Source organism: Canis lupus, chromosome 11 (genome assembly GCF_048164855.1).
Source record: "Canis lupus baileyi chromosome 11, mCanLup2.hap1, whole genome shotgun sequence".
NCBI classification, from domain to species: Eukaryota; Metazoa; Chordata; class Mammalia; order Carnivora; family Canidae; genus Canis; species Canis lupus.
The window spans coordinates 36,679,883-36,695,995 of record NC_132848.1 but is presented as its reverse complement, the minus strand read 5'-3'; the positions used below and the strand labels follow the sequence as shown (position 1 = coordinate 36,695,995).

The 16,113-nt window shown below is 45.7% G+C and overlaps 1 protein-coding gene across 12 annotated transcripts in view; it reads left to right on the top strand.

Annotated features, from left to right (window-relative positions):
* The window catches only part of TXNRD1 (thioredoxin reductase 1), a 138,532-nt gene that overhangs the window by 42,951 nt on the left and 79,468 nt on the right, over window positions 1–16,113 (top strand). For 6 of the 12 annotated variants that reach the window (XM_072844283.1, XM_072844289.1, XM_072844290.1 and 3 more), the window contains one exon: window positions 10,704–10,813. The exons of 2 other annotated variants lie outside the window; for them this stretch is intronic. In XM_072844283.1, coding sequence (XP_072700384.1) covers window positions 10,704–10,813 — 110 coding nt within the window. Of the gene's footprint in view, window positions 1–9,268; window positions 9,424–10,128; window positions 10,549–10,703; window positions 10,814–10,968; window positions 11,024–13,987; window positions 14,100–16,113 lie in introns of those variants that run through there. 4 more of the 12 variants (XM_072844291.1, XM_072844292.1, XM_072844295.1 and 1 more) reach the window with 4 other exon arrangements.

The following is a 16,113-nucleotide window of genomic DNA, read 5'->3' as shown; positions in this document are numbered from 1 at the left end:
GGGTCTGGATGATAGTTACCATCCAGGGAGATCCAAGGCCACTTCATGAGGTGACACTAACCCTCCACCAATGACTTGTGGTCATCAACTGTCTGGAGATTCTGGAATTTGTGCTCTGGGAAAAATTAGAGGCGAATGTTCTTCTCAATATCAACTACCTACTAGGGCTTAAGAATTTAGAGGTTAACAATGGTAATAAACTGTATGGCTCTTCTTTCATCTGTAGGATCTAAAAGCTGTTTACCACTGTTAATTAATACTTATACAACCCCTAGTGGTAAAGGTGGCTGATCTCCAGTTTTTTCAGACAAGACATCTGAGAGTTGACTTCAAGAGAGCCTGTGTCTCCTTAGGTTCTGCTGGCTGGTGGTTTTCTGCATTAAAAACATTTTCTTTCTTCTAGAATTGAGATGAGACACCAAGAGACCTAAAACAAATGGAGTGCAGAAGGGGACTATTTCTGCATGCTCTAGAGTGTTTACATTTTGTGTGTATGAACACTCAATATGAGATGCATGTACTGATTCTTTTAGAAGTTCCTCATGTCCTTTGCATTTCTTTTAGCAAGTTGTTTAAGGAAATTACATTTTTCTTCTGGCAGGTAAAGAACAAGTTCTGAGTAATATGGATAGATAGCCGTGGAAAATGGTGTGCTTAGTCACAGATTGCTAATTAAAAGAAAGATGAATAGGTTGCCCCCTTGAATTAAGTTTTGAATATCGTCTAGGGCAACACATTGTTGATGGTTACTATGAATAATTTGTTAAAGGAGGAAATCCAAACTCTTAACCACTCTGTGTTCTTCCTAGATTTACACCATGCATAAAGACATAATGATGATAATAACACAGATATTGAATACCTACCACATTCTGAGCCCTTTACATCTGATTCCCACTGCCACACCATGAAGTGTAGGTGCTGTATTTATCACCATCTTACAGATGAGTAAACAGAGAGGGAACAGAACTTGCCTAAGGGCATGCATCTTGTGGGCAGAAAAGCCAGGTTTACGGGACTTCAGAAGAAGTGTGCTGACTATTGGGCCACACTGCCCGTAGAAAGCTGAATAAGGCTGTGGGGTCAGTGAGATATTTACAAAAGAGGAGACATGGATGTGTTTGAAGGCAGGAGGGCTTGAATGGTCCTGGATAGAAGAGAGGGAGAGGATGTTTAAGGGATGTGGGGTTTCCTAACACCGCCTGGAATTGGGATAGGTTGTGGGGCTCTGGTAAAGGTAGAAGTAGAACAATCCTTAGCCTTCTGAGATTGCTGTCACGTCTAAGAATAGAGAACTGCAGTGAAGAGGAGATGTAGGAGGGGAAGAAGCTTGTACCTGATAATCTTGAGGCCTTAGAGGTTGTGCTGGAACTGCTCCTATCAGCTTGAGACAGCCATTGTTAAACGTGGAGGAATTCTGTAAGCAGGTTGATAGCTAGAAATCAGCCAAAGTGGGAGTATTTATACCACAAAAATTGGCAAATGCTACAAATTCAGCCCCCACCCCCAAGCTGGTTTACCAGAACTCTTTGAACTCTCTTCTCTACTTCATTAACATTTGAAAGCCTGCTATACTGACAGTTGAATTCAAATCTCAAGTGCAAGCTACTATGGGAAAGGCACTGTGCCAGATACTGGGGCTACAAAGACCAACGCCTCAGGTAAAAAATACCTTAGCAGAGAGAATAGAGTAGGAGACATAAATTCTGCACTAGCTGCCAGAACTTGCTTGGGCCAGTCACTTAACCTTGCTTTTCCCATCTGCAAATAGAAACGGTAATACACATCCCAAAGGGTTATTGCAATGATTAACGAGAACATGCAAAGCTCCTGGCACAGAAGTACTCACTAAGTGACCATTCTGAGCATGGCAGACATGTAAACAGTTTTAATGTAGATCGATATAAGAAATAAAAGAAGGACTACTTCTGTGTTTGATCAGAGAAGGCATCACAGAGATCATGGTCCCCACCCCCCAAGCAGGATTTTGAACTTTTTTTGAAGTTTTGAAGTTTTCAGGATTTTGAAGTTTTCATCATGCTTCATGGATGAAGTCCACCCTGATTTTTGTCAGGAAGTTAATTCTTTTTTTTTTTTTTTTGGATTTATTTACTTGAGAGAGAGAGACAGAGATAGTGAGAGAGCTCGAGCAGGGAGGAGAGTGAGAAGCAGACTCCCCTTTGAGCAGGGAGCCTGACATGGGACTGGATCCCAGGACTCTGGGATCATGACCTGAGCTGAAGGCAGACATTTAACTGACTGAGCCACCCAGGTACCCCAGAAAGTTAATGGTTTGTTTCTTTGTTTTGTTTTCCCTACAGCATTTTGCTTTTGCCTGTTTTTGGCCCCTACCTCACTATATATTGTTGAATTGTAATACAAACAATGAATTTGGAGATAGGCACACCTGGATTTATATCCTAACTCCAACATACTGGTTTGTGATCTTTGGCAAGATTCTTAAACTTCCTGAAATCTCAGTTTCTAGTTTTTAATATGGTGTAACAGTTAGATGATTTTTGAGGATTAACTGAGAATGTAGAGAAAAGAACCAGATACTTAGCTGTCTTGTGAACCCCAAAGTGAACCCAACATATAGTTTCATCTCCTCTTATGCTTCTGCGTCTCCTATAGGACACACCATTTCTTTCCTATGGCTGTGTCTTTGTATGCATTGCTCTCTCTGCCTAGAAAACATTCTGTTCAAGAAGTAGAACAGCATCGTGGTGATTGCCAAGGATTGAGGGTCAGTCTCAGCTCTGCTGATTGTTATTTAGGTGGCTGTGGGCAAAATAATTACCCCTTCTATACCTCAGGTTTAATTTGCTTAAATGTAGGTTGCCCCATGTAGGCAGGATCAAGGGTTATTTATGCTCATCACAGTGTTCTCAGTACTTAAAACAGTGCCCACACAGCACACATTGCAATTGCTCAATAAATATTTCTTGAAACATTCAAACACTAAAATATTCTCAGGCATTTCTCCCACTCCTATTACTTCTACCTTTATTATTCCTCAAGATATGGTTCGGTATCATCTGCTTTTTGAGGCCTTTCCCAATCTTCCCATACCATTATTTGCTTTTTCTATTTGAAGTTGATGGATGACCTCCACATTTTAAGCACCTACTATGTTCCAGGCACACTCTTAGGCATATTACAGATGCTATTTCATTCAGACCACTCAGTAAGTTCTCATTTATTATCCCTGCTACCCTCTGGGATAGATCAAGTTCTAACTTAAAGGGCAAATTCATCTTTGTAGGAGGACTGAGAACCTACAGGAGTTGCCATATAAAAGTCTTTTTTCCTCTCCTCTATGGAAAAGATGGAATCCACAAATTAACTAGTATTCTTCCCATTTTACAGATTGAGTTTTTCAAGAAATATTTATTGAGCAATTGCTATGTGTGCTGTTTTAAGTACTGAGAACACTGTGGTGAGCATAAATAATCCTGGATCCTGCCTACATGGGACAACCTACATTTAAGCAAATTAAGCTTAAATAAAATAAAAGCTTCAGATGTGCAATTGCACTAGCCATATTTTAAGTGCTCAACAGTCACATGTGGTTAGTGGGACAGTGACAGTGCTGGTTCGACAGTGCTGATACAGAACATTTCCATCATAGAAAATTCTGTTGAACTGTGCTGTCCTAGAGGGAGGCTGACATTGATCAAATAATCATCAGTAAAAATATAGCTGCAATTGTGATAAGTAGCAAAAAGAAAGAATACATGATAACACAGGAGCATTTCATCGGGGGAGGTGACCCATTTTGATGGCTTCCTCAAGGAAGACTTGCTTGAACTCAGATCTGCTGAACCACTGGCAGTTAGCAAAGCCCCAGGGTTAGGTAATTAAAGGCTAAAGGCTGGGGTATAGAGATGGAGGGCAGGTTTGGGTGAGATAGAGAGGTAGAAAGACCACAGAAGGTCTTAGAGAAAGGTGATGAGGGAGCTAGAGGCTGAGTATCTGGACAGTCTAATCACAGATAGAGCCTGGGTTTGACTAAGTCTATGCTGCATCATAGATGCCTGTTCAGAGGACTTTGTAACGACCTCCTCTCATTGCTTTCCTCTTTGAAAATTGCCAACTCTCCCTCAGCTAGATTGGTTTTTTTTTTCCAACATAAATACATGTTCTAATAATTTCCTTCTTAGACAAAACTAAACAAAACACCTTCCTTGGTCCTTTATCCCTCTTCATCTACTTTCCCACGTTTCTGTTTTTATAGCTATACTCACTACCTTCATGTCCTTTTTTCTGTTTCTTGTTGAACCTCCTCAATCAGGCTTTCTTTCCTCCCTCGTTTTCATAAAAATCAGCAATGATGCCCAAGACTCAATTTTTATCTTGGTGTATTTCTCAGCAGTACATGGCATAGTTGGTCTTCCTCCTTGGAGAGCACTTCTTCCCTAGCTTCTGAGACACCACATTCTCTTGGTTTTCCTCCCACCTCCCTCCAGTTTCTTTTCAGGCTCCTTTGCTGGACCCTCATCCTCCTTTGCACTGTGCTGGGCTCAGTCCTGGACCGTCTTCATTTCTTTAGCTATGTTAATTAATTCCCTGGGTCATTTCATCTAGTCCCATGTGTGACGGTTACTTTATGTGGCATGTTGTTTGGCCAAACACCAGGGTAAATGTTGCTGTGTGAAGGTATTCTTTGATGTGATTAACACTGAAGACAGTAGACTTTGAATGAAGCAGGTTACTTTCTGTAAGGCCAGTGGGCTTCATTCAATCAGTTGAAGGCCTTAAGAGAAAAGATTGAGGTCTTCTGAAGGGGAAGGAATTGAGATTGCCTTGAGACTCAAGACTGCAACATGAAGAATGCTGCATTTCCAGCCTGCTGGCCTGTCCTATAGGTTTTGGACTTGCCAACCCTCACAATCCTGAAAGCCAATTTTTTAAAAGATTTTATTTATTTATTCATGAGAGACAGAGAGAGAGAGACAGAGACAGAGATACAGGCAGAGAGAGAAGCAAGCTCCTTGCAGGGAGCCCCATGTGGGGCTTGATCCCCAGTCTCCAGGATCACACCCTGGGCTGAAGGCGGCACTAAACTGCTGAGCCACCTGCACTGCCCTCCTGAGAGCCGATTTGTTTCTCTCTCTCTCTATCTCTGCACCCTATCGGGTCTGTTTCTCTGGAGAACCCTGACTAATATACATGGCATTAAACATCTTTTATATTTGACTCCCAGATTCTTATTTCTAGCTCTAACTTCCTCCCTGAACTCCAGATTTGCATACCAGCTGCCTACTCAGCATCTCTATTTGGATAACAATAGGCCTCTCAAACCACACTGTGGATTTGTCCCAAACTATTTCATTCCATCTGTCCCACTCCCATCTTTCCTCTTTTCCTGGAGTATTTCCACTTGTCTTTAAAGAGTGCCCCCATTTACTCAGTTGCCAAGTCTTCTCCTTCATTTATGTCCTTCATTTCACCCATCTGCAAAATGTATGAGCTTTACCTTCAAATATCTCTTCCCACCCCCTAATCCAAGCCTTCATCATCTCTAGCTTGGACTACCACAGCAACTTCCTAGCTAGTCTGTGCTCCATCATTCCACCTTAGTCTATTCTCCACACAGCAGAGCAATCCTTTTAAGACACAAACTAGGTGATTTCCTTGTCCTCTCTTGTGATGCTTTGGTTTATCACACTTAGAATGAAATCCAAAGTCCTACGGCCTTTGGGCTCTGACCCCTGGTTACTCCTCTGGCTTCATTATCTACCACTTTTTTCCTTGTTCACACTGCTTCCCTTGCAGATCTTTGGACAAGTCAAGCAGGCTCCCAGCTTAGGACTTTAGTACTTCGTATTTCCTCTGTTTAGAAAGATTTCTCCCCTCTTAATAAGACTTGTTCCTTCTTTTCATTAGGTCTCTACTCAAGTGCCATATTCTTCAATCTTTCCTGACTTCCATATTCTACTTTCTTCTTCTTCAGGGTAGAAAGGATTCTTTAAAGACAGTATTCCCCCTCTCCCCCACCCAGGGAAGGGGAACAATGAAATGGAATAGTAACTATGGGATAGTAAACATGGGATCACAGGAGGCTTTTTTTTTTTTTTTAATGGAAAAACTACAGTATATTTGATGATGGAATGATCAGGCAGAGAACAAGAATCTAATGATGCCAGAGAGAGGCTAATTTCAGAAGTGAAATTATTAAAGATCGAGAAAGCAAGACAAGATGAGAATCTGTACACAAGTGGAGAAGTTGGCCCTCTTTAAAACAGGGGCAAAGGTAGAGAATATGGCAGCGTGGTGATTCAGAGGAAAATGGGAGGGATTTCTGTCTGGTTGATTCTATTTTCTTAAATTAGCAGATTATGAGTTAATGGCAAAGTGTAGGTGTATTAGAGGTTTGAGAAAAAAAAGGACTAAGTATGAAATATTTACTTTGGAAACTAGGAAAACATATCACAGATGCAAAGCACTGCTGGGCAGCTTTGGAGACTTGCTGACATTTGCACTCTTGACTTTGAAGTGAAATCACTTTTAATTTCTGTGTTTTCTCCAGCAATCTTTTGCTGTATAAGTAGGGTACAGAATATATGGACAGCAAGGTTTAACAAGGGTGGGCCTTGCCAAGTCAGTACAATTGAGGAGCTTGGAATTTGTTTTGAGGGTTCTAGAGAGTAACACGTTTTTGTTTTTTTTTTTCTTTTTTTAAGATTTTATTTATTCATGAGAGACAGAGACAGAGAGAGAGAGAGAGAGGCAGAGACATAGGCAGAGGGAGAAGCAGGCTCCCTATCAGGAGCCTGATGCAGGACTTAATCCCTGGGGTCCTGGACCCTGGGATCACAACTTAAGCCAAAGGCAGACTCTCAACCACTGAGCCACCCAGGTGCCCCAGAGAGTGACAAGTTTTGAGCAGAGAAGATTTGAGTGTCAGAAAGATTGTTTTAGCTCAGGGTGGTATATGTGTGTGAGAGGGAAACTTATTGTAGGAAGAACAGTAGTTTAATGCAATAGGACCCTGCATAGATCTGTTTATACTGTGTTTATGTGACAGCTCAGCAACATAGAGGGTCTTTTCCAGCCTTTCCTGAGCAAGTTACTATGTATAGCAGGTTCTGGGAAGACAGGGTAAATTAAACAAGGGTTTGCCTTCCCAAAGCCCTCTTGGATTTACATGATTTACAATTACTTTTGGGTATTTGGGATCCCAGGATAGGGAAGAAGCTATCAACACTGAGTGGGAACCTGGGAAGCCCTCCCAGAAGAGGTCACATTTCAGATGAGCTTTGAAGGAGTAGGCCTTAGGGAGGGAGATTATTTTAGGCCGTGGGAATAACATGAGCTCAGTCAAGAGATGAAAGAGTTATGTCTAGAACAAAGTGCTGCATGTTGAGAAATGGTGGGAGATGATGAAGCACTTCTTCCACTACCCAGAAACTAACAGTAACTAAGGAGTTCTCTGTGTTTTGTGACAAGGGTGAGGCATCTGGGCCCTTCACTGCACAAAAAAGGTTTGAAAGTGAAGGTTTTTAAAAAATGGTGATTTTTTTTAACTTAAAAAAAGCTACATGGAGCTATTGTAGGTATTTGTGCTATAATTTGCTCACTTAATAACAGTGTGAAGTTAAAATGCTTTTTTGATATGCTGTTAGGAGATATGAACTATAGCAGCTCTGACCTGATATGAATTTCATAGAAATCAATCTTTATCACTTGCTTTTAGTACATTATTTCAAGTTAAATAATTTTACAGTTCCTCTCTATCTTGAGACATACCTTTGGAAGAAGCTGTAGTTTCTATGCATTTTAGGGAGAAGTTTATGACCCTGATTCATGGATCATTATCGTGTAGATTAAATGAGCTAAGGTATATAAAACGGTTAACAGAGCTGGGCACAGCAGCCAGGAGGAAATGTTTTCTACTTTGGAGTCCTGGGTTTCTTGCCCTCTCATTATTCATCCTTTGCTCCTTAAATCACATTGTTTCCCAAACACCTGTGCTAGACCCATTCTCTGTTCAAAGGACCCCAGAACAGGTGAGAGGCATGCACTTAGGTGAGCAACTACCATGCAGGGAGAGTGCCCATTTATATATGCTATGTGTGTGTTTGCACAAGTGCACAAACTGTGCAGACGCTGAGAGGCTGTATACCAAACCTCTAACTTGTGCCTGGGAATGTACTCACAGGAGCAAATTGTGGTTGCCTGCCACTTCAGAGAAGGCAGGTCTTCTCCTAGCCTTAAGAAATCAAGTCCTTTCACTCCAGTGCGCTTCAGTTTGTCAGTATCCAGACAAAGAAGGGGGAGAGACATTCGTTCACTCATTTTTTTTTTAAATTTTTTTTTCTATTTTTATTTATGATAGTCACAGAGAGAGAGAGAGAGGCAGAGACATAGGCAGAGGGAGAAGCAGGCTCCATGCACCGGGAGCCTGATGTGGGATTCGATCCCGGGTCTCCAGGATCGCGCCCTGGGCCAAAGGCAGGCGCCAAACCGCTGCGCCACCCAGGGATCCCCGTTCACTCATTTATTTATTCATCAAATATTCCTAGCTACCTACTGAAGCAAGGTGCTGAGTAAGAATATGACTAAGCAGGAAGATGAGAGAGCATGACCCACCAGGGCAGCTGCAGGTGGTTTGGCATGGCCGGAGTCGATCATACTTATTGTTTTCCCGAAAACAAACAGAACAAATCAAAACCTGAGTGGGTTAAAGAGGAAGGCTAGAAGGGGAAGTTATGTGTTGGTGGGAATTTGTCACTTTTCAGGATTACTCGGCATGACTTAGAGGTTTCTTTTAAAAGCCTGATAGATAACTTCCTTTAGGGAACTGCCAGACTGACTAATCTGTTACCTTAGGGCATTGGGTCCCAAACTTTGCTGTTCACGAGAATCACCCCGGGAGTTAAAACACGACAACAAAACAAAACCAAAAAACCAAACAAAACCCTCAGATACCTGGGTCGCACCCACTACCATGACCTCAGAGTGTCTGGGTGTGGGGACGAGGCGTCAGTATTTTTAAAGATCCTCTCGTGACTGCATTGGGCGCAAAGTTCCGGAGTCACTGCCTTAGGGCAGAGCCGGTTTTGTGTGGTTAAAGCACTCTCCTTTGGGTTCCGCTTCCAAACATTCCTCACATTGTTTCTGCTCCTTTGTCGGGTTGGGGGCGCTGAGAGCAGGAAGAGCATGTGGTGTCGCCCAATTAGGAGGTCCCGGCCCGCAGAGCCTGTCGGCTTGGTCCGCAGAGCTGCACGGGAGTGGATTTCTGCTTTGTCATTCTGACTCCGGAGGCGGCCCGCCCGCTCCGAGCAGGGCGTGGCTTCTCGCGGCCGCGGGGAGCCCGCCGTCTCCGCCTCGCCGAGCCAGTCCGCCGGGCCGGAGCCGAAGCCGGGGAGCCGCCCGCGAGGAGGGCCCGGGGGCCGGGCGCTCGGGTTCACGCCAGCGGTGGGTTCGCGGGAGCCGGGCGGAGCGGCGGGCCCCTGGGCCCTGAGGCCGGGGATGGGGGTGGGTCCCGGAAGGGGCGATGTTTTGAGGGGTGTCCGAGCAGGGGCGAGCTTTCCTCGGGCGGTGAGCCGCGTGGCCGCCTTCGTGGCTGCCTGCGCGGGTCGGTGAGCGCCTGGCCCGGGGCGGGGGCGGGGGCGGGGGCGGGGCGCCCTGCCCGGGGCGGCCTGGCGGTCCTTCCGCTACCTGCCGGGAGAGCCGCCGCGCAGCAACGGGAAGGAGGGGGGTGGAGCGGCCCCGGCCCCTACTGCGAGCATCGGACCGAGGGTGCCAGTGCGCCGCGCGGCCGGGCCGACCCTGGACAGCGCTGAGGGAGCAGAGGGATCGACAGGGGCCTCTTGAAGACACGCTTGCACCATTTAGTGCCCGGAAATCCTGAGTTGGCAAATCGTCTGCACCTCCCGGTTTGCCTGCGGGGAAACCGAGGCTTAGGATCTCGCGGCTTGCCGCAGACTCGGGACCCGGCGCGTGGGTCGGTTGTCGGCAGGCCAGGGTGGCGGCGGCGGGGCGAACCCTACCCTGCTGCGGACGCCCTGCCTCTTGGGCTCGGGCGCGCGGGCCGCTCTGCGCCTGCCTGCCTGCCTGCCTGCTGCGCGGACGCCAGAGGACCGCGGTGCGGCCGTGTCCCCGGGGGAGGGCCGGCCGCCACCGCCGTCAGCCCGCCGCGCTGGGGAGCGTCGCGGTGCTTTCTGCCTCATGAATGGACCTGATGGTGTTAGAGTAACTGGAGTCTATTTTTAATTCCGGCGCTGACTCACACCCTTACCTGAGTTCACCCGGTCGTAAAATTGGGCCACTAGCTCCCGCTGTGTCAGGCGAGGTGCTGCTGTGCGGCTTCCAGGCCCCGGAGTGAGGGCGCTCCAGCGGGGCAGCGCGTTCTCACCTCGCCTCGTGGCTCCGAACTTGAAAGAAGCCCGAGGAGCGGGCTCTGCAGTCTGGGCACAAGCAGAGTTCAAAGGCGAATTACCTAGGGACGGAGGCGGTTGACAGCGCGGAGACGCCCCGGTGTGCGCTCTGGGACCTACCGGGGTTCCGAGCGCCTGCCCCGGCCCCGGGCCGACCTCGACGGTCAGGGCGGGCTGTGTGTGTGGGGGGTGGGGGGGTGGGGGGAGCAGCCGCGGGCTGCGCCGTCGCCGCCGCCCAAGCCCCGCCCCCGTCGCGCGCTTCCCGCCGCCGCGGGCCGGCGGGGCTGACCCGTGTCCGCCCCTGCTCTTGTGTCGCAGAGGACGCCCGGGGCCTGGAACTAGCGCTCTCGGAGCTGACGCCGGAGACCGACGCGCCCGTGGTGTTCGTGAAGTGGCGGAACATAGGCGGCCATGGTCCAACCCTGAAGGTAGGTGAGGGGCGTTCATGTTCTTTACTCGCCGGCTCGCGGCCCTCGCGTCAGGTCAGGGCCGGCGGGATGCGAACAGCCCCGCGCCCGGTGGGTCCTTAAAAACCACCGAGACGCACGGCGGCCACTGGCGCGTCGGGGGAGCTCGATGGGTGGAGCTCGGTGGGTCGGCGGCTACATTCAGAACCCGGGAGGCCTGGAAGGAAATATGTAACTTTTTGTCTTTTAAAACACGTGTTCGGAAAATTTGTTTCCTCCTCTTCTGCCTTCCCTTTGCCCCTTCTAACCAGTCTAAAACCTTTAAAAATTATCTAGCGGCCGTGTGAACTGCTGAAAGTGAGTCGTTTTAAGTACTGAGAAAAGGGGATCAGGAAATGCCTACCTTTGTCCATCCCCTATCCTCTTTCTCTTTAATTCTGATGCCCCAGGGCCCTGGGGAGAGCAACCCACAAGTTTCTCCAGTGAGTTTATTTCCCTTCAGTTCTCTCTTTTCTAGCCCGGAGTTAACAGTTGATAGAGGGAAGGGAGAAGTCCTTTCTTTGGCTGGTGGCAAGCGTGGTGGCACCCTCCGGTAGGACCAGGCACCGACCAGGCACCGTGGGGTGGATGAGTCATGGCCCTGGTACTGGCAGAGTGCTTGGAGACAGCTGCAGGACTGAGAGGACACCCAACGTGGATGTTATTCTACATCAAGTGTGGTTGGTTAGCAGGTTAAAAAGCATCATAATCTCACCACCTTGATGCTTTTTTGCTTAATTTTTTTTTTTACTGATTATCAGTTTGTTCTTGTTTGTGTAATTTTTAAGAAATGGAACTCATACTTGAGCATTACCTTCTTAGAGGTAAACCTGAGGCCTCCGTTAAATGTAAAAGTCTAGATATGTGCATGTTTAGGAAGAATATTCACAATTTGCATTTTTATTTACTACCTTTTCTCCTAAAAGATTCTTATTTACCATTTTTAAAGAATGGGCAATGGAATAGGAAATGCAGATAGACTTCAAAGACAAATAGCAATTTTTTTTTTAAGATTTTTAATTTATTTATTCATGAAAGTAAGGCAGAGACACAGGCAGAGGGAGAAGCAGGCTCCATGCAGGGAACCCGATGTGGAATTCAGTCCCGGGACTCCAGGATCACACCCTGAACCAAAGGCAGACAGTTAACCACTGAGCCACCCAGGTGTCCCACAGAGCAAATTAATGGAAAATTAAAAATTAAAGGATAAAAAGGCTTTTAGCTTGAGTTTCAAGTAAGATGAAACAAAGGCTTATTAATATTACTTTATGTCTGATTGTTCTGTTTTCTCCACCTGTGTCATAAATTTCCACTTAAAAAGTTATACGTGCATTTGACCTTTATGTAAATTCTACAAATAGTTCTGGTTTTAGCATCAGGGGGAGTAAAAAGAATCAGTTTTTATAAGCTTTGAGTCCACTTTTATTAGTATGATTGATGTTTTCAATCCATATGATTGTAGTTAATTTCAAATTTTTAAAAAAATTTTTTTTATTTATGATAGTCACAGAGAGAGAGAGAGAGAGAGAGAGGCAGAGACACAGGCAGAGGGAGAAGCAGGCTCCATGCACCGGGAGCCCGATGTGGGACTCGATCCCGGGTCTCCAGGATCGCGCCCTGGGCCAAAGGCAGGCGCTAAACCGCTGCGCCACCCAGGGATCCCTGATTGTAGTTAATTTCAGACATTTAGTGAGGTACAGTGTCAAGATTGAGAAGTACACCACCCAAGTCTTAATTAAAATAAAGTCATTTAGCACATCATTTTTAAGTAAGCTTGTCACTCTACTTTATATCACCTATATTGGTTTCTAATGAGTACTAAGAAATGGAAGAAGAGACACAACAAAGTAAGGACTACTAGTTGGAAATGTTTGTGAATTTCCAGCCAACTGTTGCCCACATTTGGGGCTAAATGGAGGCTTCTGAAAATCTTTAGGGAACGTTGGGTTTGAGTGGAGAAAGGAATTTATTTAGTGGAGAATTAAGTGTTTATAGGATTAGTGTCATAGTCCTCTAAAGTCCACACTTTAAAAAAAAATGAAGATTTTATACCTTAATTGCAACCTAAATAGGGGAGAGGGAGCTCTTTAAAATGTCTGCTTTTTCCTTTCTCTTGTTTCTTCCTTTATCTCCCTTTCCCCTCAGTAAACAGTAGCAGCAGCAGCCACAGCAAAACCTACCTTGTTTTAAGGAACTATATTTCAGAAGACTAGTATATGGGCCACCTGCACAGAATCCCCCGCAGTGCTCATTAAACCTGCATGCCTGGGCTTTACCTGAGGTCTTAAGGAAACCCTCTGGAAGGGACTAGGAGCTGCCTTTTAACTTACTTTAAACAAGTCCACTCAAGTAGTTCTTTTTTTTTTTTTCCACTCAAGTAATTCTTAAGGTAAATATTACATTTGAGACTAATGTATGAGGAGGTTTGGTCAAGATTGGTTGCTAAATAATTAGGATGTGGGGATCCTTGGGTGGCTCAGCGGTTTAGCGCTTGCCTTCGGCCCCCTGGGCGCGATCCTGGTCTCCCAGGATGGAGTCCCGCGTCGGGCTCCCGGCATGGCGCCTGCTTCTCCCTCCTCCTGTGTCTCTGCCCCTCTCTCTCTCTCTCTCTCTGTGTGTGTGTGTGTGTGTCTATCATGAATAGATAAATAAATCTTAAAAAAAAATAAATAATTAGGATGGGGAGGGAAATTGAGAAGAAAAGAGAAGTGTATGAAATATGTTTATTGGCACACTGAGGACAGGATGACATAATGAAGACTAGTAGTTTGAGATAATAGACTAAAACTGGCACCAGGGTACTTAATTTCTTCAAGGCAATAAGAGGAGAGATGCCAGATATAAAGCAGTGCCTGCCTGATTGGCCTCCAGGTGAATTATGGAGACAGTTGTGGGTGGAGCTCCAGTATGATGCTGTTGCATTGAGGCTCCTGCCCCCTGGTCTAGGCTGTGCATGTAGACACTACAACAAAGGCAGGTCTCCTTTCAAGCCTGACTTCTAAAGTTACAGGAACCAGATTCTTTAACTGAATAGACATCAGGAAATGAGTGGTAATTTAGTAACTCTCCAACCATCCCCTTCCTTTCTTAATACTCTACCAAAATTGGCAGAAAACTATGTTTCTTTTGATTCCTTCCTGGGACATAATCCTTTAGGAGAGATTAGTGGTGTACCTGTTTTGACTGAGAGAAGGTTGAGGCCTGAGAGGAATGGGAAGGACTCCTTTGAAGATGAGGGAAGTGAACGGACTCTGGCTGACCTAAAAAGGTAAGGGGCGAGGACTAATAAGATTTAGAAGAGGCCTGGATTGGGGGATCCCTGGGTGGCTCAGCGGTTTAGCGCCTGCCTTTGGCCCAGGGCGTGATCCTGGAATCCCGGGATCGAGTACCATGTTGGGCTCCCGGCATGGAGCCTGCTTCTCCCTCTGCCTGTGTCTCTGCCTCTCTTTCTCTCTCTCTCTCTATCAGGAATAAATAAATAAATATTAAAAAAAAAAAAAAAAAGAAAAGGCCTGGATTGTTAGGACTGCAGACAAATTTCCCTGGGGCTGATTTGTGTAAAGAAGTTTTTAGAAGTTGTGAATTTGTGTTGAGACTCCACGCCTCTTCATCCCCCTCAAACAAAGTGACAACACAAACCTCCTTGCTCTTCATCTGTTCTTTCACAGTAGTGTCAATGTTCTGCTGGTCCTGCTTTAGGTCACCTTTGGCCTCTCCTGTCTGTTCACTGGGTGGGGCCTGACTTTTTTCTCTCATACTTGCCCACTGCCTCTATTAACTTTTGCCCAAGCTCTTCACACATCCTCATTTCCTCTTGCCTAAAGCGCTTCAGCAGTCTCTCTACTAGGCTTTCTACTTTTAATCTTCCTCTCCTTCCCGTCTGCTGTTGGAGGCATCTCCTGCTTGCTCCTTCCCTGCCCTCGGGCATGCATGCAGGGTATAGGGCACCCTCCTCAGCTAGGTATTCTATATTCTCCCGGGTCTGACCCCTGCCTGCTTTTCTGCTTATCTCCTGCTCTGCTCCCTTACCTACAGGAAGTGGGATTGCCGTCACAGCTAGAGTCCCTAAAATTTCCCTCTTTTGTTCAGTTCTTTATTCCAGTTTCTGATTTATCTTCCTGCTCAGACCCACCTTCCCAATTGCCTGTGTTAGAGTACAAGGCCAGATTTGCCCAATCTTTGCCACGACCTCTTATCTCTGGAAAAGGGGGAGTCCTACCAATTATAATTTTTTTGACTTACATATCAAAAGTGGAAAGTCATATTCTTTGTGCCTAGGATCCCAGGCCTATATTAGAGTTCAGCAAATATTTAAACAAGCATGCCCATTAATAATAGTAACTACCATTCATTTGAGTATCTACTATACATTAGGGTCTCCATGCCATATAATGCCTAGGTGATTAAATTCTCACAGTAGTCCTGTGCAGAAGGGGTTATTATCTAGTCTTACAGATGAGACAGCAAGTTACATGGCAGAAGCAGGAATGGAATCCAGGCCTGTCTGAAATTCACTGTGTTATACTCATACCTGCAGGCACTTCATTTTACAGCTACTAGGATACATGCCTGATCTCCCCAGTGTGATTGTGTGCTCATCATTCAGGCCTGAGCCCATGCAAATCTTGGTATTTCTAGCGTAGCTCTGGCAGATGGCTTTCATTCATTAAATGCTTGCTGAGTGGAACTACATTCCTCTGTGCCTACTAAATTGTGTGTTCCTTTAGGACAAAAATGATTTTTTTTTTTAATCCTGTGTATGTGTGTGTTTTAACACCTAGTGTGCATTCAGTAAGTATTTGTTGAATGAATGGATGGTGGTAGGGCCAGAGGAGACTCACTTCAAGTGAGATATTTAGCTACAGGGTATCTAATTTTGAGAAGATGGACTATCTCTACCTGAGACCAACCCCTAAGATACTCTGGAGAGATTCTAGGCAGTGTATTATAGACAGTTTAGAATTTTAAAGAGCTATATGACAGCAGCATTATCTGCCTTCATTGTGTTAAGCAAGTGTGTCCGGGTCAGTTTAGAAGGAAATCACATTACATTTATTTAGCTACTATTTTTTTTTTAATTATTTATTTATGATAGTCACAGAGAGAGAGAGAGAGGCAGAGACACAGGCAGAGGGAGAAGCAGGCTCCATGCACCGGGAGCCCGACCTGGGATTCGATCCCTGGTCTCTAGGATCGCGCCCTGGGCCAAAGGCAGGCGCTAAACCGCTGCGCCACCCAGGGATCCCATTTAGCTACTATTTATTGAATACTTGTGTTCTCAA